This window comes from Atractosteus spatula, chromosome 27 (genome assembly GCF_055471065.1).
Source record: "Atractosteus spatula isolate fAtrSpa1 chromosome 27, fAtrSpa1.hap1, whole genome shotgun sequence".
Taxonomy (NCBI): domain Eukaryota; kingdom Metazoa; phylum Chordata; class Actinopteri; order Semionotiformes; family Lepisosteidae; genus Atractosteus; species Atractosteus spatula.
This window is the reverse complement of record NC_142732.1, coordinates 2,846,922-2,873,335: the sequence shown is the minus strand read 5'-3', so window position 1 is coordinate 2,873,335 and position 26,414 is coordinate 2,846,922. Positions and strand designations below refer to the sequence as shown.

Genomic DNA, 26,414 nt, shown 5'->3' with positions numbered 1-26,414 from the left:
GCGAGGCAGCTTTATAAAATTTTAAGGCAACACAACAGGCAAAAGCTTACAGGGTTTCTGCCTTCCAAAGGAGAATACAAAACAGCGGGCCCAAGAATTATTGGCACCTTTGAGATAAAGATGAACAAAAGTTGTATAAAATTAACAGCACATATAATGAGTTATGTTTTATGCCCACAAAATGGGAGAACTTAAAAAAAAGAAGTCAAATATACCCTTAGTACTATTAGGACAATCATCAAGTGCAAAACAGTGGTTAATTCTTCAAGGACGCAAGTGCATCTCGTCCCCCAGTGTGAGGAAGATGGGAGAGTGAGGCAAGAAAAGAACCCAAGGGTCACTCTTGGGGTCACTCAGCCTCCAAATCAACAATCAGATAGTACATCCATGCCATCAATCTATCTGGGAGGCGTTCCAGAAGAAAGCCCTTACAGATAACTAATTGAACCGGCTGGAGTTTGCCAAACGCCACTGGGATTTTGATTGGAGCCGAGGGCTATGGTCAGATGAGAGAAAAATTGAACTATGGGGCCACTAACCACCATCAGCCCGTTTAGCATCAGAAGAGGGATGCATACAAAGAAAAGAGCCTCATGCCCACCATGACATGTGACAGTGGTTTGTTGATGATGCTGTGGGGCTCTTTTGCTGCCACTAGCCCAGGGGCCCTTTTGAGATCGATGGCATCATGAAGTCTCCTTCCTAACTCTCTGGATATTCTGGTCCAAAATCTGGTTGCCTTTGACGGAAAGCTGGGACTTGGTCGCAGGTGGACCGTCCAGCGTGTCAGGGAATATCATACAGCTGGGTGGAATGGAGTAACGGGTTAAGGACCTGCCTCAGGGGTACAAGAGCAGTGTCTGCAGTAGGGACCCGAATCCACAACCTGTCAGTTATGAGACCAAAGACTTACCGACTACATGATGCCAGCCCCTAGACCTTTCATAAGTAAAAAAAAAAGAATCAAAACATTCATAAACATGGAGTATTCATCCTAGCAGTCAATCACACACTCATACAAAATTATGTTTACAAAGAATCTTATTTCAGATCTGAAAACACACTTGTACTACATAAATACAAGATTCCCAAGTTTTGAGAAGCAGATATCTGAAACTGTGGGAGTGCTTTCTGAAGGGAAATGCCTCTTGCTTTATCTACATAAACTAATTTTAAGGCTACACACAGTGGATCGTTGTTAAATCCAGCACGCTTTAGAAGGGGCCACAGGTTTTTTTTAATTTTAATAGCTTGTTGTTGCATTCTTATTACAATTCTGTTAGGTGTTGTGTATGTTTTGTAGGAATTTGAATTTGCAGTATAAAGTTAATAAAAATTATCTATTATCTACTTAAAAACAGTCTAATGCTTGTTTAAAGTACAATATTCAGAAACACGGCTGTACAATACATTACTTCAGCTGATTAAATGCAGTGTAAACTACATTTACTACAGTATCTGTTTAATGAGAAAATGTCACAGGTTTAGCCTGAGACCATATTGGAAGCAGATCACTGAATAATACATGATCTACTGCTGTTGCACAGAATCAGCAGTGAACAGATTCATGCCTGGGAAAAATCAAAACTCCCATCATCCTACAAGTGCAAATTACAAACCCATCAATTAACAGAGGGTTCGTCAATGAGCAGAAGCAAACAAAATGTCTCCGATAAATAATAATAAAATGGCATCAGTTTTGCACAAGTTTTGTTTGATGAGGGAGTGAGTGAGAATTAAATGGACAGGGTTTGTGATGTTGAAATGTTAAGGGACGTCAGACTAGCTAGAAATACAGAGCTAGAATTCCTGAAACTATACCACCCATCACAGAGACATTGTTCTTTCACAAAAAGTCAAATCCAAGGCCAGTCATTTTTTTTTCTTTCATCCTTTATGTAAAGGTATGTCCTTGTTCTTCAAGGACGCTAAAGAAAGCAGAGGGCTACATAATCTGGACTAACAGATACATACAATGTGCATAAAAGGTTAAACAGTAGCAAGATTAAAGTTTGTCACAATGACCAAAAAAGCACAAACTGCATTAAGGTACAAAACAGCTGTAGTGGTCAAAAATATTTTACATTAATCTGTACAATTTAATAATATGCATCAGCTTCCACCCTCCCTCCCTCTTCCTCTTGAACATTTAGCGCAGTCTAATGGTTTTCAGATAAAGTGCACCTTTCTGAGTTAGCTAAATAGAGTAGGTCATTTCTGATGAGATACAATGACATTTTAGGGCAAATGCAGAATGAGCTTTTTCATAAAATATAATTAAAATCAAGAACAGTTTAAGTGGACACCTAGAAGATTCTGAGTTATGTGGAGTTATGTCTAGAAAATACTATAAAACATGCCTGTATGACAGCTGTCTGGGCTAATATACTAGTTTCGTTTTAAAGATCTCTTCATATTACGGTGTAAATGACATTAAAAAACGTAAATGTGGATCCCAATGATGCAAGTGAAAGCCTTTCTCAGTTACAGATTGAATTAAAAAAATTGATCGTTTGCTGCTTGGGAATTGCATAGAATGGACGCCTTCTTATCCTGTACTTTGACAACTGTACTGCTTTTTTAAAAGGGTTTCAATACGAACCGGAAAGAAATCACAGCTCAGTCACCAATCGGCTGTGAAAGACCCTTTATGTACGTCTAAAAATGCTATAAAAGCCAAGATGCCTTAAGAGATGTGCCTTTACTGGCCTCCATAGGAAGGTCCGCTATGATGCGGGTTCAGTCTTGTGAACTTCCTGTCTTTGAATGTTGCACGAATACCAGCAAATCATGAGAGCAGGTACAGATCTTTGGACTAATGTTCTAAGAAAGTGGAAAGCTTGTCAGCCAGGCACTGCAAAATGAAGTCCTGCTAGTGTACCATGTGTAACAAATTAGTGTCTAGTTTTACACTGCAGTTACTGTATCACAGATTCAAACAGTAGAACGTGTACAGCATTAACTCCTGCATGCATGATTTTAAAGTTGTACAAAAATGTGGAGAAACACTTTCTAATGTTCCTTAAGGTGAGCGGTCCATTCTTAAAACTCTTGTACCAGCAGCAGCACACTTGGTAATATGTAAAGCAAATATGCTCATTCTTTATTAACTGGTTTGGGAACTGATTTATTCTGTGGCTCAAGAACCAGCTCCTTCAAGTTGATCTCTTTTCAATATGCAGATCATGCAAGGACAAAGCTGTTTCCCAGACCATGACAGCAGGGAAGAGATATTGTTAGCCATTTTTCAATCCTCAAACTGCCAGTCCAAATCAGGTGCAAATCAACCTCTAGGACCCCATCCCTTACCCTTTGATCCCGACCGGCTTCCAAGAAGTCCTCAGTTCCTTCTACTCTTCTGCCTCTTAACAAGGTTTAATTCAAATCATCAGACTATTAAATGCTATCTGAAAGTCCGCTAAAAAGTGTACAATTTATGAAAGACTGGATTCTGGAATATCACAGAAGTGTGGTTTTGGGTTTATCCGGGCACTGGAAGAATGCCCATCAACAAACACTGACAGCGTGCCAGGAGGGTGGCACAGCTGCTCAGGAATACAGGAAGTGCCTCTGAAGGGGCACTAGGACACGCCGCCCAGCGTCAGCACGTCAAAGCAGATGTCGCACACCCTCACAGGCTTGTTCAGGTCAAACTTGATGATGGGGATCTCCTTCATGGAGCATTTGTGACAGAGCAGGCGGCCACAGTGACGGCTGAGGAGAGGAGAGGGGACACAGAATCAATCCATTCAGAGATCTCATTCACCAAACACTAGCTTCACAGCAGAAGCTGCTCCTTCTTTCTGTACTACCATTCATCATCTAGGAAAGAAGGAGGCTTCTCAAGCTCCATCACCAGGAGCAGTGCTGGGCCCTACGTCTTCAAGAACACTAACGAAAAAAAATGCAGCTATTAAAAGCATCATCTGATGAACGAAGATTGTTTTGATTTTTTTTGTTTGGTTGTTTTGCTTCCATAAAAAAGGACAGGAAAAGGATCAATGTTGACTCCCAGTGTAATCTATGTTTTTAAAGCTAGATCACCAAGATTCTCAGATGGCTTCAGCCTGCGATCTGCGAGCTGCACAGTGCAGTACAATGAATTATAATGGAGACACTACTATCAATATGAGCTTTACCAGTGGTGCTTCCTGGTGGTGACCCCGAACTTCGCAGCACACTCATAGCAATTGGATCCATCACACCACGGAGGTTCTTTAGACAGCATATCTTCCAAGAAGAGAAAAAGAAATAAGGAGTTACTGAAGAGTACTACTGTCTGTAAATGATATTAATCAAATTACACTAATGACCGAGACATTGTCTCCTAGAGAAACAGTTTTTCTGTGTAAATGTATCCTCGATGTCCTAACTTAGAGCACCTGAAGCTCCAACATCTAAAATCTTTCAATGAACATTTACAAAATAACTACAGTTATTGTGTAGTATGATGAAACCAAGAGAAACAGGTCATTTTACTTCAACATTAATAAAAAATAACAAGACACCACATATCACTTAAGTAATGTGAAATAACATTATTTAACTGCAGGTTTGTGGCCTTGCAAAGTAATGCATTATCAAATGTTTCTTTAATCAGATTTGGACAGCAAGTCTCAGCAGGTTTTCCATTCTGGGTCTCATTAGCCTCAGTGCAGAATGCTTTCCTTAATGACCAAGAGCCTGAGAGTGTCACATCAGGGTTAGGCCACCAGAGGGCAGCGTACAGACACTCTAAACACTGTGAGAAAAATGAATTGCCAGAATTTGCACAAGGTTATGAGGGGACTGGCTTCGCCTGTCTGGAAGACAGTTCCCCCACATAAGGGTTCTCAGAGTAGATGGAGGTTTCCTACTCAGGATTGGGTTAGACCCTCACAGTCATTCCTGAGTCAGAAACTCAGTCTTTAAACTCAGTGGTTATTAGAGGAAGGTTCAGGGTTTCAGCTTGTGGTGTCTAAGACTGGTCACATGCCAAGAAAGAACAAGGAGCAGAAAGGCTCCCACTGAAAGGCCATCGAGGAAGGCTATCGGGAGAGCAGCAGCCTCAGCTATGTTTCAGCCTGCCGGTAAACTAAGAGAAGGCCTGGCCAAACGGGATCGACCTATTCAAGACATTCCACTGTTACTCCCTGAAAGGGGTGAGAGGAAGAAAGGTTGGCACATGACAGATCAAACTGGGAAGGTTAATTACATCAATTCTACCCGATTCCCGTTATACAAACAGGGCTTGTGTACACAGATCCTCCCTGCTGTGCTACCACACGAGGGAGATTCATCCCTGTCCCCTAAGTCTCACAAGCAGTCCTGTCTGAAATGGCCTTACCCAGGAGTCTGAAGAGCAGCTGCTTGGTGGCCACCTGGTAGTTAAAGATGTTGATGCCTTGGTTGTTGTTGACCCCCAGTCGTGCCCCTGCTCTCACAATGGCTCGGCAGAGGTTGGCATTTCCTTTCATGTAGGCCAGCAGGAGCACTACAATACACACAGACAGGCTCTTCATACAGCAACAGAAGAAACCTTTTAGACGTCAATGGAGAACAAGCGCTGAGCTACAACGACAACCTGTAGAGTTACCCTTGTATATAGTCTGGCATTTTACTGAAGCACTCTGTGAAGTACTTTGCTGAAGGTACAGCAGTGTCCTAACCCACGATCCTCCGTTTACAAATCTAAAACTCTAGCAATCACTTCCAAGCTACCACCCACGTTTGCACAAGGCCCGTACTGAAATGAGAGTAGGTATAAAATAAGTGGAAAACAGTGCCAAATTAATTTCCTAAAAATAAAACTTCAGCTCTTTAGAGAGATTCTTGCCACCAAAGAAAAATCAATTTTCATTAAATGCATTTTGATAGGGTGCTTTGAGGAATAATAATGGCAAGAGCTACAACTTCAAGGATGAAGAGCATGAACTCTACTGAATTATTTCAATACTTCTAAGATTTTCTCTCAATAAATAATTTAGGAACAGCAAAAGAAATAAGCCAAAACTCTCAGAAGCGCCTGTTGAAGGACCGAGTGATATCGATCAGTGTTTGACTTTTTAAGAGCTGGGACGGAGGCCGACTGTCTCCTTACCAGTGTTGCCTTCGTTATCGGGCTTGTCCAGTGGATACTCAGGCATGCACTCCAGGAAGAGCTCAAAGATGGCCGCGGCATTCTCCTTCCCATACTGCCCCAGGATGTGCATCGGTGACTGACCCCTGCAGCACAACACTTTACAGAGTCGCTGAACACTCCCTATGTCACTGGGGACTGTGTCACATCCTTTAAAAAACAGGCCTGAGAATTTGCACAGATCTATCCAAAGAAAACACTAATGCCTTTCCACTTTTGTTTTCACTTCAGTGGTGGTTCGGCTTTATGAATTCATAAAGAGTACACTGCATATTATTAATATCCCGCGGTCACTGTGGGTATTGACAACAAGAATCAAACAAAAGAAGAGGCAGACAAGAGATAAAAGAGGAAGCTTGCCAGTCAGATAAATCCATTGCTTTTTTTCTTAAAGAGTAGAAAGCGAAGTGTGGCTCTTCAGTTACAGAACTGTAATGAGTTCAGAACAAAAGTGCTCTGATCATCTTTAAGTGGGGTAAATGAATTCTGGCTCGTGCATAATGTGAACAAAGATACATCACAAACACATCATCTCTTGTACCACCAGAAAAGCTCAAGAACATGCTGTGTCCAGAGAGAACAGGGATCAGTGTTAAAAAGCACACCTGAGGTTGAAGGCCTCTGCATCAACGTTGGACTCGGTGAGCAGTGTTCTCACATTGTTCAGACGCCCTTGCATCACTGCCAGGTGAAGAGCTGGAAGAGGGTGGAAGAGGATTCTGGTAAGTCTGCACTAGGGAATTCAACAGACTTATTAAATTTGGGGCCCACATCAAAAACCCAAAGCCAAACAAGTTTAACAGAGACAATTTTGTATACCTGCATGAATAAAAAATAATAATCCAACAGGAAGTTCAAAAGAAGAATCTGTAATTCAGCAGGTTTTTAAACTGTCCTTGTTGTGAAGCATTATTTTTAAAAAATAAGATCACAAAAAGAAATAACGGATCACCAGTACATTTCAGCTCTACGGCCCAGGCGTCGTGAATTCAAGCACGGGTAATCTCAACACTGCCAATGTGCCACCAGGAGCAGGGTTGGGATCAGTGGGCATGGCCAGAGACATCAGTGAGGGATGGGCCACTTCTCCAATTGGCACCAACCCTCCTGTGGAGTTTGTACTACAAGTGGGCCAGAGGAGCCAATAATACAATAAAATACTGTCAGTAGCTCAGACGGATTTCTCACCATTATTGCCGTTCTCATCGACGGCAGCGAAGTCCACTCCGTTCTCCAGCAGCACAGAGCAGATGGTGGGCAGGTCCTGCTGGGCAGCCAGGTGCAGGGCAGTCTGTCGGTGTTTGGTCAGCTCATTGACTTTGGCCCCTGCTAGCAGCTGGTCAGAAAGATGACCACAGATCAGACTCATACTCGTTGTCTTGTGCCATGTTCTTTTTTCACTGACCCATGCAGTTAATGTGCTTTCAAACACAGTGAGACCAATCATTGTATAATAAATATCCCTTCTCTTCCCTCTCTCACTACAGTACCATGCATTGGTGTTCTGTTATGGCATTCCACATAGATGAACTCATAAAAAAAACACCATAAAAACTATCCTTCTGCCTAACAGGGTTTTGCCACAGCTTTTCTAGAGTCACAATTCACCCTTTCAGATGTGGAACAAGTACACATCTGACGTTTGTCTCCTTAAAAAAATAAAAAGGCACGAGAAAAACATAAAACAAACTCCTGAGAGTTTTATACATTCATTCACATACCTGTTTTAAACAGGGGATAGTGATGAACAAGTCGAAGTCAGTAAATAATGGGTTCAAACATCTAATGAAGGAGTCATACAGAAAGAATGAAAGCGAAGTAGTTTTTGAAAACAATGCATGGAACAGAATCCTAGAGATTGCCAGGGGCCCAGTAGGAGTTACCTACCAGGTTGCGGACGATGATTTCAGAGCCGGCCTGCACGGCCAGGTGGAGGGGACTGAGCTTGGCAGCGTCCTGCACGCGCGAGTTGACGTTGGCCTGGACGCTGATGAGGAAGAGCACGCTCTCGATGTCCGAGTTCTGCACTGCCACGTGGAGGAAGTTGCGGCCTTTGTTGTCCACCTAGAGGGCACAAGCAGGCTGCTGGGAATGTATGGACACCAACAAAACTACTGCTGAGCCACAGAATGTTTACATATCCTCTTTATAAAGGGGTGGCCACCTTGCCCCCCGTATAAGAATCAGAGCTTTGTAATGCCACCACAGGAAAGGTGAGGCGAGATTAGCTCTGAGCAGGACCTGACCTGCTCTGCTGCTCCCGGCTCGCGCTTCAGGATGGCCTCGGCGGCTTTGTTGTTCTTGTGCGTCATGGCGCAGGCGAAGGGGGTGGTGCCCTGCCTGTCGCGCACATTCAGCCGGATGTCTGGATGAGAGATGAGCAGCTGGATGATCACGTTGTGCTGGTTGCTGATGGCCACGTGGATCGGAGCCCTCCCTTCAGCATCCTACAGCAAGGCAAAGCACAGACGGGGCCCAGCCGGTCACGCTACAAGACCTCAGGCCTGCTGCTAGTCTACCAGGCCAGGACTTCAGTACTCTTCAGAAGAAAATGAATCATGATTTCATTATTCTTTCCCCAGGTCTGAGTAAAGTTTTTAAACTTAGGAATGCTACTATTGAAGACTTAAGCACTTACAGTATGTACTGAACTCATGTTTTTACCCTTTGTGAGTTACTTAATACTTAATCAAAATGCCAGCATGCGTCACAGAAGAAACCCAGAAGGCACACAGAAGTGCCTACCTATAACAAGCAGGAACTGCTTTACCATTCTGGTGACTTTCTGCTTTACTGCTGCTTGACGCCTGGAGACAGTTTGAATTTCTCAAATACTAAAATGATGAAATGCAATGAAGTGGTCCGGAGTGTTAAACAGCAAGTTAATCTTTATGTGCTAACCTTGCTGCTCAGAATGGGTCAATTAAAATGGACATCAAATGATCAATTCGCACCAGCCTCATCAAGTTAATCAATAATGTTAAATTATTTGCTTTTTTTAATGAAATGTAAGTGGTCTTACAAAAGCATGGCAGGTATCCAAGACCCCTAAAGAACAGTCCAAGACCATGCTCATCACATTAGTTGTCTTTTCACTAAACTACAATCAATGGGATTCACTTTTACTCAGGATGTCATCCCATTTTAATTTAGCTGATGCACTCCAGCTTTTACAGAAACATTAAGAAGAATCAATACCACTACAGGCCATCGCGCTGGCTTTAGAAGGAGAGAGCAGGCCCTGGGCGGAGCATGCTGGTTCCTGTCCCGGCACCGCCAGTACCGCGGGGCTCACCTGCGTGTTGACGTTGGCACCGAACTCCAGAAGGCACTGCACCACGTCCTCCAGGCCCCAGCCCGCGGCCAGGTGCAGGGGGGTCTGCCCGTCCCGGGCCTCCTCTTCGCCCTCGCCGTTGGTGCCCGGCCGGCGGGGGCTGTTCACGTCACATCCGCTGGGAGCAACAGCAGGACGAGAGTGAGCCCGGCTGGCAAGCTCAGGATCTGGCCTGAGCAATCGCGGAAGAGCTGCGCACAGGGTTTAGCGATTTGTTCTTGTGCCCACTTGCAGCCCACTAAGCACTGGAGGGCAGTCCAACTAAAACCACACTAACGGTTCAGGATTTCACTTTGACTTATCTACTTGACTGGCCAGAACACGCACAGGGGCTAATCTAGTTAACCCTGTGGAATGAATGAAGCCTGGAATGTGTAGATCACAGATAGAATAATGCCATATCAATAAAATAAATGTTCATCACTGTCGCACAATTTGCAATAGTTTGTAAATGACCTGTTGTGGGATTTTCTCACATTTCTCTCTAATAAATCTGGATAAACACGTGCCAGCTAGATAAGCAGTTGGTTTCTGAGTACTAGAAACACCACGCCAGTTCATCAAACCAAATATACAACAGAGCTCAAACCTGGTGACCAGGGCATCCACATCAAACCTCTTCCATCCTAATCTCACAAGCAAACTACTGTGATACGAGCAGCATAAGGACACGTACTGATCTGCAGGATCAGTCTGGATCAGATCAGTTTTCTGTTGTAATCCTTAGGAAGGAAAGCCAAGTGTGATCCCCGGACCTGAATCAATCTAGTGCCTAGCAGTGGCTTAGTCGATATTCACTAAAAAAAACCCAGAAGAGACTAGAACCTCAGTAGCTCAGCTGCACATCTGCGTCTACACAGCCTACAGGTCCTAAAGAGGACCTGAATCCATCGCTGCTGGATTCACCTGAGGTGTTGCCCCAGTGTAAGTGGGGCCTATTGCTTCCTTTCTGTGTTTCTCCTCGTTTTTCACTGGTCTTGACATTTCGACATCCCAAAACACTTAACCACTTGTGCACACTCAGCAATGAGGTGATCTAATGATTATGCAGCAGTCCAAGTCACTTGAGTGTATCAGTCAGTCATCAATCGGTCAAAATGATGCCTAAAATATTTAGTCATTTTCCAAAACCCACACCTTTAATTTTCCTAGAATCACACAGACAGGTTTCTTTTGATGCTCAATGCTGATGCTCAGCTCAATGTTCTTGTACGAATCCCACATCCCACACTGCTTTCATCACCAGCCTGCAGTCGCCTGGGAGGTGGCTGTTTCATGAGGAGCTAAGAGACCCCAGGCTGATTAATTCCATCTCTGTCCACAACAGCACTAAACCCACAGCCAGGTCAGAAGGATGAATTAAAATCTACTTCACGAGGCTCAGCCAGCACAGCCTGGGGCAGCGCGGGTCTCGGGCTGACCTGCGGATCAGGAAGCAGGCGACGCCCTCGGTGTTCTCGTCCACAGCCCTGTGCAGAAGGGTCTGCTGACAGCCGCCCGGCCCTGGGCTCCAGCAGGTGGCGTCACAGCCATGCCTCACCTGGACAGCGGCAAACAGAGAGGACATAAACACTGTGGAACTGTCATGCGTCACAGAAAAATCCCAAACTGCTTTTCTGTTATCTGATGTTACAAACTGGTTATTCTCATTAATTTATGGACACACTTTGAAGTTTCTGTAATCGGAAGCTTTTGACAAGACTAACAGAACTTGCTCATGCAACATATCAGGACTAAGAAAGAGAAGCAGGCTGCTTCTCCCAGCTGCTAGAAAAGCCTCAGAGGCTCGGGGGCTGTGACGAAGGAGATGAGTGTGCAGTGCCCTGTCTTACCAAGGTGGAGGCGATGTCCTCCAAGCCGCTCTCCAAGGCCAGCCAAAGTGGCGGATTCCCCTTCTCATCCATCACAGACATGTCTGCCCCCCTTGTGCAGATGGCATCCACCACTAGGGGGAGCTGGTTCCTGATAGCCAGCTGCAGAGCTGTCTCGCCATCCCGCGCCCTGGCAGTACACACATCATCATGCTCAATCACGCTGTACTAACTGGACTAACAACCACACATTCTGACCAGCTGATGCTAAAAACAACTTGCACAGCTTCATAGAAAAACACCCTAGGATTTCAATCCAGACTGCTGTTTTGGATGACGAGTTCACAGAGACTCAAAAATGAAAACCAGCACTATCACTCTATTTATTCTGCTACTAGCCCTGCCTTAAAAGATTACACATTAGAAACAAGAACTATAAATCAATGGGCTTCACTTCCTGTACATAACAGACTTGAATTTAGCATGTCACAAGAATTCATTTTCTTAGGTTTTTTTTTCCATATATGAATAAATATCAACACAGCACTAATGCACCTATGAACATATTGCTCCCTGTGCAACTCCACATAGATTGAACAGTCCACAGAATCAAAGTTATTAACATAACTAATATGCTCCACGTTGCCCTTTCAGATATTTTCATTTGCTTTCAAATATTTAACTGATTTTGCAGAGAATTCCCTGGTGGCACATGTCTGGCTGATGTGCAAGAGTGTGAGCAAAAGCAGTCGGCACACCCCTCTCTCTCACACTCTCCATACCTGACATTGATGTCCGCCTGGTGCTCCAGGAGAAAGAGGGCGCTCTTGCTGTCCTGCCTCTGGATGGCCATGTGCAGCAGAGTCTGTCCGTTTGACATGGTGTCATTGATAGCGGCTCCAGAGCCTAGCAGCTGGGCAGCTATCGTGTGCATGCCTTAGAACGAGACAAAAACAACACACGCTTAACTAAAAAAGCTCTTCAACCGATGAAGAAGCCTACTCTAAGCACAGCTGAAGCTCTATGATCCAGATGTAGTGACTGGCCGAGTGCTTTCAAGGTAGAATTGGGAATCGTCAGTCACACCATTGCAACTTCATGCGTGCAGTAAATTCAGTGTGGTTCATGTCTCTCTTCCAGGCAGAGGGGAACTTCGTATATTTGGGTCCATCTGCAACGCGTCAAAGGATGCAAGTCTCAAAGGGAGGGCTCTCAGAGGAGCCTGTGTGCCTTAAATTCCTGATAAGTGACAGATTACTGTGATGGGCATCCTTGAAGTGAAGCGGGAGTCAGTTTTACACAGAGCAATGCCAGGCCTACCTGTCCATAGAGCAAGGCCCAGGACAGTCTGACCCATGGAATCCTTCAGGCTGAAGTCTGGGATGATCTGTAGGTTATTGGTGGCATGAAGTGCATTGGCTGTTAAAATACAAAACACTGGACATTAGAAAATGTCAAAGACACATTTATACAAAGCTATACTGAAAACTAATGCACGTTCAATATCTACATCACGGGAACACTAGGCCTCCAGTCATCCCAATTATTTGTGTTTTGAAAAACATTCAATATTTAATAAGTAGAAAAATGCTGAGGATTATCACAGACTGATACAGAAGCTCAAATTGGACAATGAACACTTACCTGAGCTTATTTCAATTTTCAGCACAATGATTAATGTTTTTATTAACGGTCCAGGACACATCAATAGGTTGCCATATATTTTCTATCTTCACTGTACTTGTAGACATCACCCAGTTTATTATAAAATTCTTTTCGTTCAGCTATAAAATTAATTAGCTCCTCCAGAGAAACAGGGAGTCGTCCCTGTCATTTATCCTTATCATTTTATTGCATGTCAATTTGGATCAAACTGTAATGGTTCAGATTCCAAAACTGACAGATCAACGTCATATGACCATTCCAGACTGTGTGTGCAAGTGGTTTTAGAAAAGATTTTAATTTCTTGTATGTCAAACATCCACAAAATAATCTGATGACAGGTCAGATCCGATGAACAAAGGCTATTTATTCACCCTTCTCCATTATAATTACAAGTAAGGAATTCCTTGTTCATTAAAGTTAAAAAAATGTCTACACTGAACTTGTGGAGAACAGGTTTTGTTCGAAGTAAATTCCTGACGCAGGAAAATTGTGAAGATATATTCTTTGGGGAAGGTTTTCTTTAGAGGGCTCCAGCTCTGACCTTTCTGCTCCAGGATGACGGTCACCACGTCAGGGTGGTTGTAGGCTATGGCCATGTGCAGGGGGCTCTGCAGGGACACCCCCTGGCCCTGCGGCCCCTCTGGCAGCGCCCTCTCGGTCTGCAGGTTGGGGTTGGCTCCCTGCTGCAGCAGCTCTGCCGTCAGGTTGGCCAGGCCGTTCCGACAGGCCGTGTGAAGGGGCGTCTCGCCCTGAGAGACAGGCACGGAAAGCACGATCAGGCTAGCCCACCAGGATCCATACAAATACCTCTCTTATTAGTGATGGCAACGCTCAGCCTGGGCACTCTGTTCCCATCGTTAAAGCTTCTTACATTTTCCTGTAAATATTTGCCTTTCCTTTCAAACTCATTTTCCATTACAATAAGAAATTGCGTTCAAAGAGGTTATTTCACTTCTTAATACTAAGTGCGCTCCTAGTCAAAATAAACGAGGGGCAATGAAAGCAATAAAACAGTCTCCACACACTAGTCTTTATGTATATTTATGGTGATCCCATGCTAGTATCACTGAGATCCATAATACTCAAAGTCTGAGCACTCTGTTCCCATTATTAAAGCTTCTTACATTCTTTACTAAATATTTGCCTTTCTTGTCTCAGCTTGCTTTAATTCAAGTGCATTCCGTCACATACCTATTCTCTGTTCAGTCACAATTAAACAAGAAAAGCTGTAAAATCTACATTTGGACCTCTAGTTTTTTTGAGAGGTTCCGATCAATGGCAATAGTGTGGCTCTAACCAGGCTTCTTAATTTGTGAAGCTCCATTTCTGTAATCCAGATCCTTGAATGTGCAGTGGCTCTTGTCTCCCCACTCGGAATCGGCGACAGGCCCGTGAGAACTGCAGCCAGCAGCTCATGAACATACCCATTTGTTGGTGTGGTTGACCTTTGCCCCATGTGTGGCGAGGAAGAGGGCCGCAGCTTCATTGCCAGCTCCAGCGGCTCTCTGCAGAAGACAGTTCCCTGAGGAGAAGCAGTCAGTAGTTTCACTGACAATCCATGAAGCTACAGGACTCTCAGAACCGGCAGCGGAACAAAGGCTCACACATGGGCCTACACGTGACACAAGCCCTCTCCAACAAAAGATCACACCAGGCGTCTCATTCCATTTCGTTCTTTCAGGAAATGTGGGCTTGTCTCTTAGGGTCTATTAGTGATTAAAAGTAATTTACCTTTCACTAAAAGAGTGGACAATTCCAGAAAACAGGACATAATGAGAAGCCCAAAATAAACACTGCCCCCAAAATTTAAACTTACCAAAAAAACTGAACTAAGCCCAGTTTAGAACATAAGAAACAAATACAAACTAGTGTCACCTTTCAAGCTCATTTCGCTGTTAGCAGCTCTTTCTCGAAAGCCAGGTTATCGGCTTTGACAACATGGCAGAACTCCCACAATGCCCCGTACAAATCAAGAGTACGCAGACGGACAGGCCGCCTGGTCAGTACCTGCAGCAGAGTCCGGCGCATTCGGGTCGCTGCCGCGTTGGATGAGGCGAGCGGCGAAGCTGTTCTCGTCGAAGGAGGTGCCGTTGACCACAGGGGCGCTGTCCTCGAAGGGGTTGACAGACTGGTCCGAGGAGACGGTGATGTACTGCAGGGCCAGCCACAGAGCCGTGCTGCCCTCGTGGTCCTTCAGCTCCAGATCCAGCCTGCAGAGCAAAAGCCACACCTGCATCACGGTCTGCACCTGGAGACGCACAAAATCCCCACCGTGTCCCCCAAGCACGCTTTAATCCACAACGCCCTTTAGAACGAAGCTTTGCCCACACTTTATTACCTAAACTGTCAGTTCAGAAAATCTATCTGCATAACGGCTCTAATTTGTTCATAGCATTTGTTCATAGAGTTCTAGACCCACAACAGGAAGCTATAGGTTCTGATCCCAGGTCAGACCCAATAGTATAAATGGATGCAAATACAAGGCAAATTGGATAAAAGCATCAGTAATTAAACTGCAGACTGAGATTCTTCAAGCACTATGAAAGACAGAGCTAGCCAGAAACTGTAAAAAGGCCGAGGTGCTGACAGCTGTCTTGAAAATGATTGGGTTGTACAGAAAGGATCTGGATATACATTTTTAAAAAAGCAGAATACCAGAAATGTCACTGAGCGAGTCATCATGTCTGCATTGTTAAAAACACAGTTCCATGATATAATGGGAAGAAATGGATGCTTTCTTCTGTACTCACTGTTTGCACTGTAGGAGCTGGTTGAAAACGGGTTCATTTCCAGACACAACAGCTTCATGCAAAGGGGTTCTGGGGAAAAAGCACACGCAGCACTTTAGAGCGACACAATACAATCTTTCACCACTAATCCAGCCTTGTGATGATCCAGCCACTGTACCTGCAAGAGAGAATCAACTACACAGGTGACTACTAACACTTCCAAGTGAGGTTTAAGATTTACTTCTTCTTCTCAATCATTAATCATTTGTGCATTGGAATTTTTATTAAACAAATGGTGGCAAGGCGGAAAAGTGGTTAGCACTGCTTGCTGCCTCACAGCACTGGGACCTTGGGTTCACCCCCTAGGGTGCTATCTGCATGGGGTTTGTATGCTCTCCCCATGTTCACACAAGATTTGTCCAGGTGTTCTGTTTCCTCCCACAGTCGAAAGCCATACTGTGGGTTAATTGGTATCTGGTAAAATTAGGTGCGAGTGTCAGTGTCCGTGTCTGCCCTGTGATGGACTGGTGTCCTGTCCAGGGTGTACCCTGCTTTCGGCCTGTTGCTTCCCTGCCAGGATAGGCTCCATCTCCCCCGTGACCCTGAACTGGATGAAGAGGTTAGAAGATGGATGGACGGGTCCCTTTAAATATTATGCTTAACAGGCGCAAAGCTAATTAAAGTAACTGGCAAAAAGACTGATGGAGCTTTTGTGGCAGTTTTTCACTACTTGCCTGCCTTTGCTGTTCTGCATGTTGGGGTTGGCACCAGCCTTCAGCAGGGCTTCTGCGATGCGCGCCATCCCTGCCATCACCTCCCCGGAGTGTTTCTTTGGGCTGAAGGAGCACACCAGGTGGAGGGGGGTCTCGACGGCCCCCACCGTAGCAGCGCTGACCTGGGCAGAGTGACGGATGAGGAAGGTGGAGGCGAATTCATCCCCTGAAACCAGCCGGAGAAACACAGCTTAGACAAGTCTTGTCCCTATCCGCAATGAGTCATTCACGCTGGATGCATGCAATTTAACTTGGAAGAGAAAAAAAAAATAGTTGAGCCTTTTTGACATTTCTTTTTTGGTGCTGCACCAGTTACACAAGACATGAAGCCAAAACCACTGTTACTAGTTTCCTTTTGTATCCAGATGAATTCTACAGCAAGGTAAAGGAAGATCAGATTGTCTTGCAGAAATCCCTGAAACTGGATGAAAACAAAAAGGATCTGCACTGGCAGCAACAAATAACGGGAATAGCAAGCCCCAAACAAATCTGCAAGCCTGGTTTTCAAGAGAGAAAAGACCACGGCTTTGTTCTCTTTACGGGACTCACTGGAGGCATTTTTAGTGAGCTCTCTATATATCTGCAAGCATAGCAGATTTTTTCATGACAGGCTGCCCTTCCAACATTTTTTTGAACTCAAAACTGCTGCATTTCCCTTCTCAGCAGAAGCCTAGAATGTTTCAAATCAATTATTAACCGCTAACATTAAGTTTTAAAATCCCATGGGATTTTGACCGTCTTGTCTGTATGGTGCTCTGTTACATGACAGGCGGAGGGCGGTGGAAATCAATGCAGGAACACAAGGCAGAAATGTGCTGCCGGTGCCGCTGGCGAAGTCAAGGGGGGAGTTCCAGTCTCACAGGCAGCACCTATCTGAGCAAGGGGCTGCGCCTGAGACCCCTGTCCCACCTCTCTGGATGGCCTTGTGAAGGAGGCTCCAGCCACTCTGATCCACCATGTCCACATCGGCCTTGTTGTTGACCAGGGTGGTGGCAATGCTCTCCAGTCTCCGAGACAGAGCCAGGTCCAGAGCCAGGTCTCCATTGTTGTCCAGTTCATTCAATTTGCCAGGCAACTGAGAGAGAAGGAGGAAACCATCCTAACTAGCAGGTGGGCCAGTCTGGAAACTGCTGGGGTATCCCTGAGCTCCAAGCTCTCCTCTGAAGTGATACCCAGGGAATTACTATGTTATTGCATGGTACAATCAGTGCTTCAGTACAATACAGAGTGACGGCTACAGCTAAGGCTCAGACACCAGTTGCCGACTAAAGGTCAACAGCAGAGTGTAGTAATTTTGGGTAATCATTACACACCAAGCTGCTCTGCTTATTAAAACCCACCATAAGCAGAAATGGCACAACTTACTTGAACATAACTGAACTTCCTAAAAAAGAACTTTGAACAGTAAAATTTCTAGAACGTAAAACAGGAAAATCCAGGTAGGAGGTAGCTTACGCAAACATATGCCAGTATGCTCACCACACATCAGCTGTCAGTAGGGAGGAGAGCAGAGCAATGAAGTCAATTCATAGATGGGATTATTAGGAGGCCATGATTTGTAAAGGCCAGGACCAGGGTAACACCCTCAAGACAATACCTGGGAATCCATCTCTATGAGGTAGAGGAAGACCACGTCCTCCCGTTCCACTTTAATGGCTTTGTGCAAGGGGTACTCAGTTTTGGATTTAATCATCTTGTATAGCAGCTGAGCGCTCATGGTGCTGAAATCCTCCTTCCTCAGGTCATCCTGTGAGCGACCAACAGTGAAGTTACACAGGAGCCCCAGAAGACATGCAAGACACAAGCAGTGCACGCAGAAGCCCGAAACCTCTCTCTCCACACAGCCCTACAGCAGAATGCCAAGTTCCCTTGGATAGCTGTAGTTCAGCTGATGTAGAGACTTAACAGAGGTTCTTCACAGCAGCAGTCCTCAAGAGCTCCAAATCTAAATATCTCTTTATCTGAACCAACTTTACATATTTTTCACATGATTCTAGCTGTGGATCAATTCGAGACATTTTCCAAAACACTCCACTGTATAATGCTCCTACGGTCAACACTACATGCTTTGGGAGTGGAATGCTGGAGGTTCCCACATGCACAGAATTAAGTCAGAATGTGCTTTACCCAGTGACTGGCGATGATCTCCGCGCAGTAGTTCATTAGCGTGCTGGCACTGAGCTCCTCCGCTGTTTGATAAAACCGAATACAGTTCCTCACATTGACCGAAGACATTATCCCTTTCTCACACCTGCCAAGAAGAATTGCTACATTACAGACAGTGTGAGAACAGATACCAACATATGTCTGATCCTGGGATAAAGAAGTTATCTTCATCCTGATGACTCACAAGATACTTTCTTTCCGAAGTATGATATCATACAAATGATACAAAGGGCCAGTGCAATTTCCTACTGTAAAGACCAAAACTGGAGGGTTTCTTTAAATTAAGCATACTGACCTTACCTTGAACACTGCAATTAAATCTGGGTGAAGGATTGGGGAGTCTGGAACAAGCAACCCAGCCATACCATTAAAGATGATACCCTGGTTTCTCTCAAGAAACAGATGGGACTATCGGATTAATGAGCTACTAGCAATAAAAGTGCTACTTGTATGTTCTAACTGTGATCACATGTGTTTTCTCTGGGAGCCCCAGTTTCCTCCCATAGTCCAAAGACAACTGGAAGGTTAATTGGCTCCTGGAAAAACTGGCCCGGGTGCAAGTGCCTGTGTCTGCCATGCGATGGCCTGTGCTTTCCAGAACAGGCTCTGGCTCCCCCGTGCCTCAGAATTGGAGGACGTAGGTAGAAAGTAGATCGACGTTTGGATGAGCCGAATGGCCTCTTTTTGACCTTAAACTTTATTACATTCTTAGATCATGTCTTAGGACACAGCCTTGTCAGCCTGGCTCCCTGTTATGCAAAGGTAGAGATATTAGCTGGGAATCAGTGTGGAGCTGCCAGCTGGTACAGAGGTGAGGCTGGATTTTGGGCTGCCACACAGCATGACCAAGCAAAGTGAAAGGAGAGCACCACCACGACTTCCTCACAGGCTACCTTTCGCGCAGGAGCTGCAGCTGGAAGCGATTGGCCAGCTTCATGAGATCCGTCAGGAAGACATCATCCTCCTTCAGCTCCAGCTCGTCTGTGTAGGCCCAGCGCAGCATTGCCATGGCAACCTCCGGCTTGGCATCTGGTGCCACACAGAAGCAGGGAGGAAGACGGCAGAAGCCGGGGAGTGGAGGGAGAGCAATATGTTTCGTGAATAATGATTTTAAAAAGTTTCTGAGTCTGGCACAGAATCATTTCTAAACATGTTTAAGCACAGGGATGCGGTTCAGTGAACTGTAGGGCAGACTGTTGAAGACTTATCATTCTGGAACAGTTTATAATGTAGATAATGAGAATGGGGGAATCAAATTCATATTTTCCAAACGTGAACGCCTTCAACTGCACAGCAGGAGAAATGTGAGGCTCAAAAAAGCTACGAATTTAAAGGATTCAAAGATTTCCAATGTGACTCTCCTAAGGCATTGGTGTCTGAACAGTTCATGAGTGTAATTACAGGGTATGGCTTGCTCCGTGATGCTCACTGGTCCCTAGCCTGCTCTGCAGACTTGAAAGACACTGACTCACCAGATAAGTCCAGTTCTGTAGTGGTGGCCAGGTTGGCCAGACTCCAGGTGTCGCTCCGGGCAGCCAGCACAAACTTGTGTGCTCTGTATTCCTTATCGCCAACCCTTACTTTGAGATCACTGAAAGCAAACAGAAACAAAACAAAACAAAACAGAATACAGGAGTAAGACTCACATCACTCCAAAAGGGAAAGGTCAAAGGTTTCAGTTCCTGTACCAGTGGCTTCAATATTCGTGAGCAACACAAAACAGCCCTTTCATTGCATGCTAACAGATACTGTTTTTTGTTGTTGTAATGACATTCTAACTTACACCGAGACCCAGGAAGCAACTCTGCGGTGTGGCCCTCCTTCCCCCTACCTGTACTGCTCCTGCTGGTACAGCTCAGCCACGATGGCCAGCAGGCGGCCAATGAAGGTGGCGCTGGCGCTCTCCTGGTTGGCCTGGGCCGCCAGCACGGCGCACCGCTTCTCCGACTCGGCCAGCCTCTGCTGCATCTTCACGTACTCCTGCCGCAGCAGGGCCAGGTGCTTCTGCAGCTTGGCCACCTCCTCTGAAGCACGGCAGGGGCAAAAAGCATCAGTGAGATACCCACTCTCGGCTGAGCAATTCTCTCCACACACTCACACCAGGGCCAGTTTTTCCAGAAGCCAATTAACCTACCAGTATGTCTTTGGACTGTGGGAGGAAACCAGAGCTCCTGGAGCAAACCCATGCGAACACAGGAAGAACATACAAACTCCACACAGATAGCATCTCAGGAACTGAACGCAGGGCCCCAGCGTGGTGAGGCAGCAATGCTAACCACTGTACACACTCTTGTCCGTGTCATTAGATGATTCAGTTTGGTTTAAACTATTGTTTACAAGTCATTAAATAACCTACTGTAATATGCTGATTTCAGATGAGGACCTAGGTGTGAAACAAATAGCTATCTGAACACCAATGTAGAGAACACCAGCTACAGGAAGCCATCTAGCACCTCAAGTAACCGCAGCATAGCTTCTGCCTGCCAGCTGTGTATAATGTTATTTGCCCTGTTATCATTTTCCAGTCTACTTCTTAGCTATTCTTTGTAGTTGCTTCCACAAATGGTCTTAATGCCTGGTGTGTAAATGTTTCCTGAACTATTAATTAGTGTAACTGACTCATCTTTATTTGGAACCTCCTTGTTCATGAGTCTCTTTGCCCTGGGCAGCAGTGGAGTTTAGAGACTCTGTGAGTGAACAGTGCATGCTGTTTCTGGGTCTTATGATTCGATATTCTGTTTCCTTCCTTGGTTTCCCCACATCCTTGTTTTTTAACTCCAAATTAATATCCTCCTTATTCTAGTTTCCAATTCAGCTATCACTTCATAAAGCTCTGTGTCAATTTAACAAATGACCCATACATACATATATGTATTGTTAATCTAGAATATAATGAGAAATAGAACAGAAAAAAAGACAGGATTTATTTTCTCTATCCACAAAACAGTGAACTTTCACTTCAGGATATGACATCTGACAAATCAGCCAGCAGAGTTTGACATTTCCTGTTGTTCTACACGAAAGGAATCCGACAGCACAGAGTTTAGAACATTCTTTGACAAAAGAAGTGATCCAACAGAGATGAACCACCACTAGGAGTTTTAGGGAGACCAAAAAAAAGGTACCATAAGTGTCAGTGCAAAGCTAAACAAGGCTGAAACGGATTTTCCCATTTCTCCTTCTCAAGTCTGTCTTAAGTTTCAGTTTCCTCACAATGCTGAACTGGCAGTTTCCCAAGGCAGCGCTACACACTCTCTGCAGATTTCCACAGGCAGCACGCTCACATCAGGAGGGAACTGGAAAGTGGGCTCCCTGCTCAGCCAGCACAACCACAAGTAAAGCAAAAAGCTCCAATGGCACAGACAAAACCTGCACTGGCCAACAACAAGGCATTAACCCAGACATCCACACTTTTCAGATCCTAACGTATGATTGCACAATTTGAAAGCCAAAATGTCTCTTTTATGAAAAAGCAGAAGTTGCAGAACCCAGCAGATACTGACATTCCACAATACTCTCAGTCTTTTAACCTGAAATGGAATGATCTGGGTCACAATACGGCAGCATTTGAACACCAAATAAACCACAAATGACAAAGGGTCGTTCTGTCTGTCATGGTCTTCTTTCTCTAATCCCACAGGCAGCGCTAATTGTACTGGGAACAAATCCCTCATTGTTGAAACTCCGCCTATGAAGAGAACTATTTAGAATAGCTAATCAAACCTGTCCTACAAAGGTAGGCAACTACAGCACCTGGCAAAAGCTCACACTAAGGGAGAACATGCAAACGTCACAGAGACAGGCGTCCCAAGACACACTCCAAATAAATACTTCAACTTTTTGAGACAGCAGTGCGAACTGCTGTACTGGACATTACCCTTCCACCCTGTTTTAAGCTCTTTTCTTGTTCAGGCTATTGTAATACAGCCCAGACCAGCAGTGCCTGCACAAACTGCAACAGCAGTATATTAGGCATCCTAAGGCTGTTAATCAAACCACTGTTCTTTACGCATAGCCTTAAGAAAATTCTGAGATGCATCACTGAAAAAACAGGACACCTCATTCCAGAACGGAGTGCAAACATCAGACAGCTACATAAGATACTTTCCGTGAGGCTCTGTGATGCAGCGCAGCTCAAAGGCTGCCAGACGTCAGCAATGACAACTGAGGATCACAACACAACAAGCACAAAGAAAGAAGACTGGCTTTTGTTTAACAGAGATCTGAAAGAAGACATTCACATAATTAAGCACAGCATGAACTAGAGTTGCCACTAGGCCATATGATTCTAGGACATTCTAAAACAGGGCAGAAGAGAAAAGGCATCTCTAAAATGGAATTAGCATTCAAAACGCCCTCTGAAAATTAAATTTACCCTTGTCCAACAAGGAAGTTGCATTCCTTTATAGTGACATGTTAAGAAAAGCCTCACTGGAGAAACTGAACACCTCATGTGATTAAAAGGGACATGTGAATATTGCCTTGTTGTTAACCTTTGCCTATATTCCTATAATATTACAAACAAATGAATGATGATAATAATAGGAACATACAGTAGAACAATGGAATGGAAATACATATAGTTCAATTCAAACACAAAGTCCTGAACAGGTAAAACTCTAAAATCTTTCCTTTGAATGGTGAAAGCTGAGGACACACATGCCTCCCTGCAAAATAACCAGAATCTTTACTTTTGTCCGCTGTCATAACCATACACACGTATTCTTCTCCACACAGCTGCTTTCAGCTGCCCTGAGAATGGACCAACAGAAAAGTGCAGAAACGGTCAATAAGAGCGTCTGCAACTTCACTGAATTCCCCATGGCACCCGAGCACACAAGACTGGGAGAGGGTGGTGCTTGCTGGGGCAGCAGTGCTGTAGATATACTTCTATCTATAATTATAGTTTATTGTCATATGCACAAGTGCAATGAAACGCTTCTTTGCATGTATGCGTCTATACAAAGACATCAAGCAAACACCAAAAAGAAAAACACAGAACAGCGGTGGCAGCAACAGCAACAACTTAAAATAAAATACATCTTAGAGAAAAAAACATCAGTGTGAGCCAGTGGTGGGGGTGGAGTTCAGTAGTCTGACAGCTTGAGGGAAGAGTCTAGACGTTCTTGCCTTTATGCTCGAAATAAAGGGATATAGATTCTTTACTACCTATAAATGTCATAAATGATACTTTTGATGGACTGCTTATAACTAGGCGCGGTTCCATTCTTTTGCATTTGCATTTTTGGCATTCGACAGATTTGGGCTCCCATTGGTTTCGTCATGCGTAATCAAAGCCACGATGGACAGACCCGTGCTGGGGAAGGCTTTTCTGTACTTGTCAGACATTCGTCCCAATAGCTCATTCCCATAACTGTACCAGGGCCTTTCATAAATAGCACAAGAGAAACTACAGCACAGAAACTCGTGACCTCTCTGAAGCTAAGCTACCTCACCAGTTTCTCTCTCACAGTAGCAGAACAATACCATCAGCTTACTCTGCAGCCTGCTTCAGTCTTCAGTTTGCAGCAGTGCTAAGGCCTGCAAGTGTTAACCTGATTGATGGTGGGCGAGTCACTCTCAAGGCAAGGGTCTTTCCTGTCAGGAAGTGGCTCTCCAAAAGGACCACAGAAAAGATACCAGACAGAGGCAACAGCATATCCCATAGTGCAGAGGCAGTGTTTAAAAAAAAACATTTTTAATTTAAAAGAACAGTTGCTTTACTGCTTTTCTACTTCAGGCAGCACATTTACTGCAAATAAGCAGCACTCCTGTTGCAGTAATTAAGAGCAGCCCAGGCTGATATTTACAACTCTGTATCAGCTACAGTGCTAGAAGAATAAATAAGGTCACACCCGCAGTTGTTACAGATCGGAACTTGACACCGGTAACGCGAGGCCAAGACGCATTTTCTAAGAGCCGATCTGGAAAATAATGAACGGGAATAGTAAACTGTCCACACACAGCTAAAAACTCAGGTCTTCCCTTGAAGGGAGAGCCGGGGTGTTTTAACAGACGGCAAAGGAAGATCCGTTCTCTTCTGTCAGCCATTAAAATCAGGGCTTAACTTTTGCCTTCCAGGATTTTTTTTAAATAAAACGATATGCCCTTGATATGAAATGCCTAATGTTTAGCCCTCAAAGACCAGTGTCTTCAAAGAAAGAGTAATATGCGAAAGTGCCCTTAACACCATAGTGGTTATAAACTATATTCCCTTTATCCCCTCCGTTAAAACACCCCGACTACCACATACTGTTTTAACAGGTGGGGAGCGTCTTGAAGTTTTGTAATCGACCTCGAGTGAACGCATTTCTTCCAGTATATCGAAGCCACACTGTCCACATTCACCAAGCCAGCCACCCCAGAAAGCATCCCATTGTAAAAGCCAATGAAGACACCAGAATCAAGGTCGGTTTCTCATTGTTTCGAGGTCTTAAACTTAGGACATGGCCGAACCTAAGGTCTATGAACCAGAAAGAAAGGGGTGGGGGGGAAACGAGTCTTATTCTCACAAAGCTTCGCCGAGGAAAAGAAAATAGTACGTTTCGCGTTTCATTCATGTTTCGTCGATGCAACAGTGACGATCCAGCTTGCTACTCCCCTGGCATTCAGCAAGTACACCACCCAGCCCCGCTGCAAGAAAAAAAAAAACAAGAGCCGCAGACAACGACTTCTAGCTCAAAGAGACAACAGCCAACGCTTCATAAAACCCGAACGCACGGCGACGTGGGGGTGCCCACTCCGCTCCCGGAGCGACCCCGGGGGAGGTAATTCACAGCCAGCGAGCTAAGTAAACAGAGGCGGTGCACGGATCTTATGAGACGTACTGTACCTTCAGCCATGTTGGGTCCGGGCTGCTCGCTTTCTATCGCGAGAGGAGGAGCGGGGCAGAGCCGGGAGGAGAAAGTTTGAACAGACAGGGCGGTCCGGGGCCGGAGAGCTGCGCGCCTGCGGGCGGCAGGATGGGGACAGTGTCTCAGACACCGGACCTCAGCCCCGTCTCTCCTCGGGGAGGGGAGGGGGGGGGGTTAATACCGTGTGCGCTGCAAGGAAGGGTCCTTCAACTAAAATGCGTTGGAACTGGAGCGCCCCCTATCGCTCTGTTTGAGGGTGGCATTTACACCCTTTTCGAAATGGTTGAGTGGAAGACTCTTCCCTCGGGGGGGGGGGGGGGGGTGAGGATGAGGCGTTTTAAAGAGAAAAGAGCCGTTTTATTTTCATAGTGATGATGAAAGAATCGTGGGTGGCCGATACAGGGATTGCACGCACATCTACGTTAATTTTCAAATGCACAGTTAATTGAGCGCCACTTGAATTGGACCATGAATCACCACCGCTGCCTGTGGTCCTTCTTGTTTCTAATTTCAGCTCAAGCCGACCAGGACATACACTTTAGTGTTTCCAAAACCGAACTACTCTAAAATGAGCCTGTTACTTTAAAACCGCCAGGTTCTCCCCGAGATCCATTCTGAACAAACGGGTCCCTTATTTTAGATCCCCGCGTCTGAATTACTATCTCACAGCCCTTTACAAATCATTTCAAGAGAATCGGAGATCCTTATAAGAACAAACTTGTAGGTCTCCGAACCCTGGAGAACAGGAAGGGTGTCGTCTTTCAGCCCCCTTAGCCGTTATCCTCTCAAATCTCTTACATCCATGTATCGGAGCTCAGTGATGATTTTCATAGATTTCTCAGATGGCAGAAATTTCGTCTTCTCTTCAGCGCTGAGGCAGTTCTAGCAGCAACACCAGCAGCAAAGAGGCCGACAATGAATCACAGCTGAGAATGTGCTTCAGTAAAGCAAACTTTTGATCAAA

At 45.0% G+C, this 26,414-nt stretch overlaps 1 protein-coding gene across 1 annotated transcript; it reads right to left on the bottom strand.

Moving 5' to 3' along the window:
- Positions 1 to 1,872: 1,872 nt before the first annotated feature.
- On the bottom strand, positions 1,873 to 25,552 carry ankfy1 (ankyrin repeat and FYVE domain containing 1). Its single transcript, XM_088906986.1, has 25 exons — positions 25,429 to 25,552; positions 20,428 to 20,620; positions 20,069 to 20,187; positions 19,490 to 19,625; positions 18,558 to 18,681; positions 18,028 to 18,177; positions 17,340 to 17,505; positions 16,392 to 16,596; positions 15,679 to 15,747; positions 14,936 to 15,138; positions 14,353 to 14,450; positions 13,470 to 13,677; positions 12,584 to 12,682; positions 12,046 to 12,199; positions 11,285 to 11,453; positions 10,874 to 10,992; positions 9,414 to 9,570; positions 8,365 to 8,565; positions 8,006 to 8,182; positions 7,307 to 7,454; positions 6,724 to 6,814; positions 6,080 to 6,204; positions 5,327 to 5,473; positions 4,140 to 4,230; positions 1,873 to 3,714 (listed from the first exon to the last, which is right to left on the bottom strand). Exons 1-25 carry the CDS (start codon positions 25,436 to 25,438, stop codon positions 3,582 to 3,584), a joined length of 3,492 nt encoding a protein of 1,163 aa, XP_088763112.1. The 5' UTR covers positions 25,439 to 25,552; the 3' UTR covers positions 1,873 to 3,581.
- Positions 25,553 to 26,414: the final 862 nt, after the last annotated feature.

Excerpts from the sequence above, each read along its gene's own strand:
- ankfy1 (XM_088906986.1), bottom strand. Across the intron at positions 15,139-15,678 it reads CAGCTCCTACAGTGCAAACA|GCTGGATCTGGAGCTGAAGG; the intron begins GTGAGTACAGAA and ends TTTGCTCTGCAG. Across the intron at positions 14,451-14,935 it reads TGCGCCGGACTCTGCTGCAG|GGAACTGTCTTCTGCAGAGA; the intron begins GTACTGACCAGG and ends GCTTCTCCTCAG.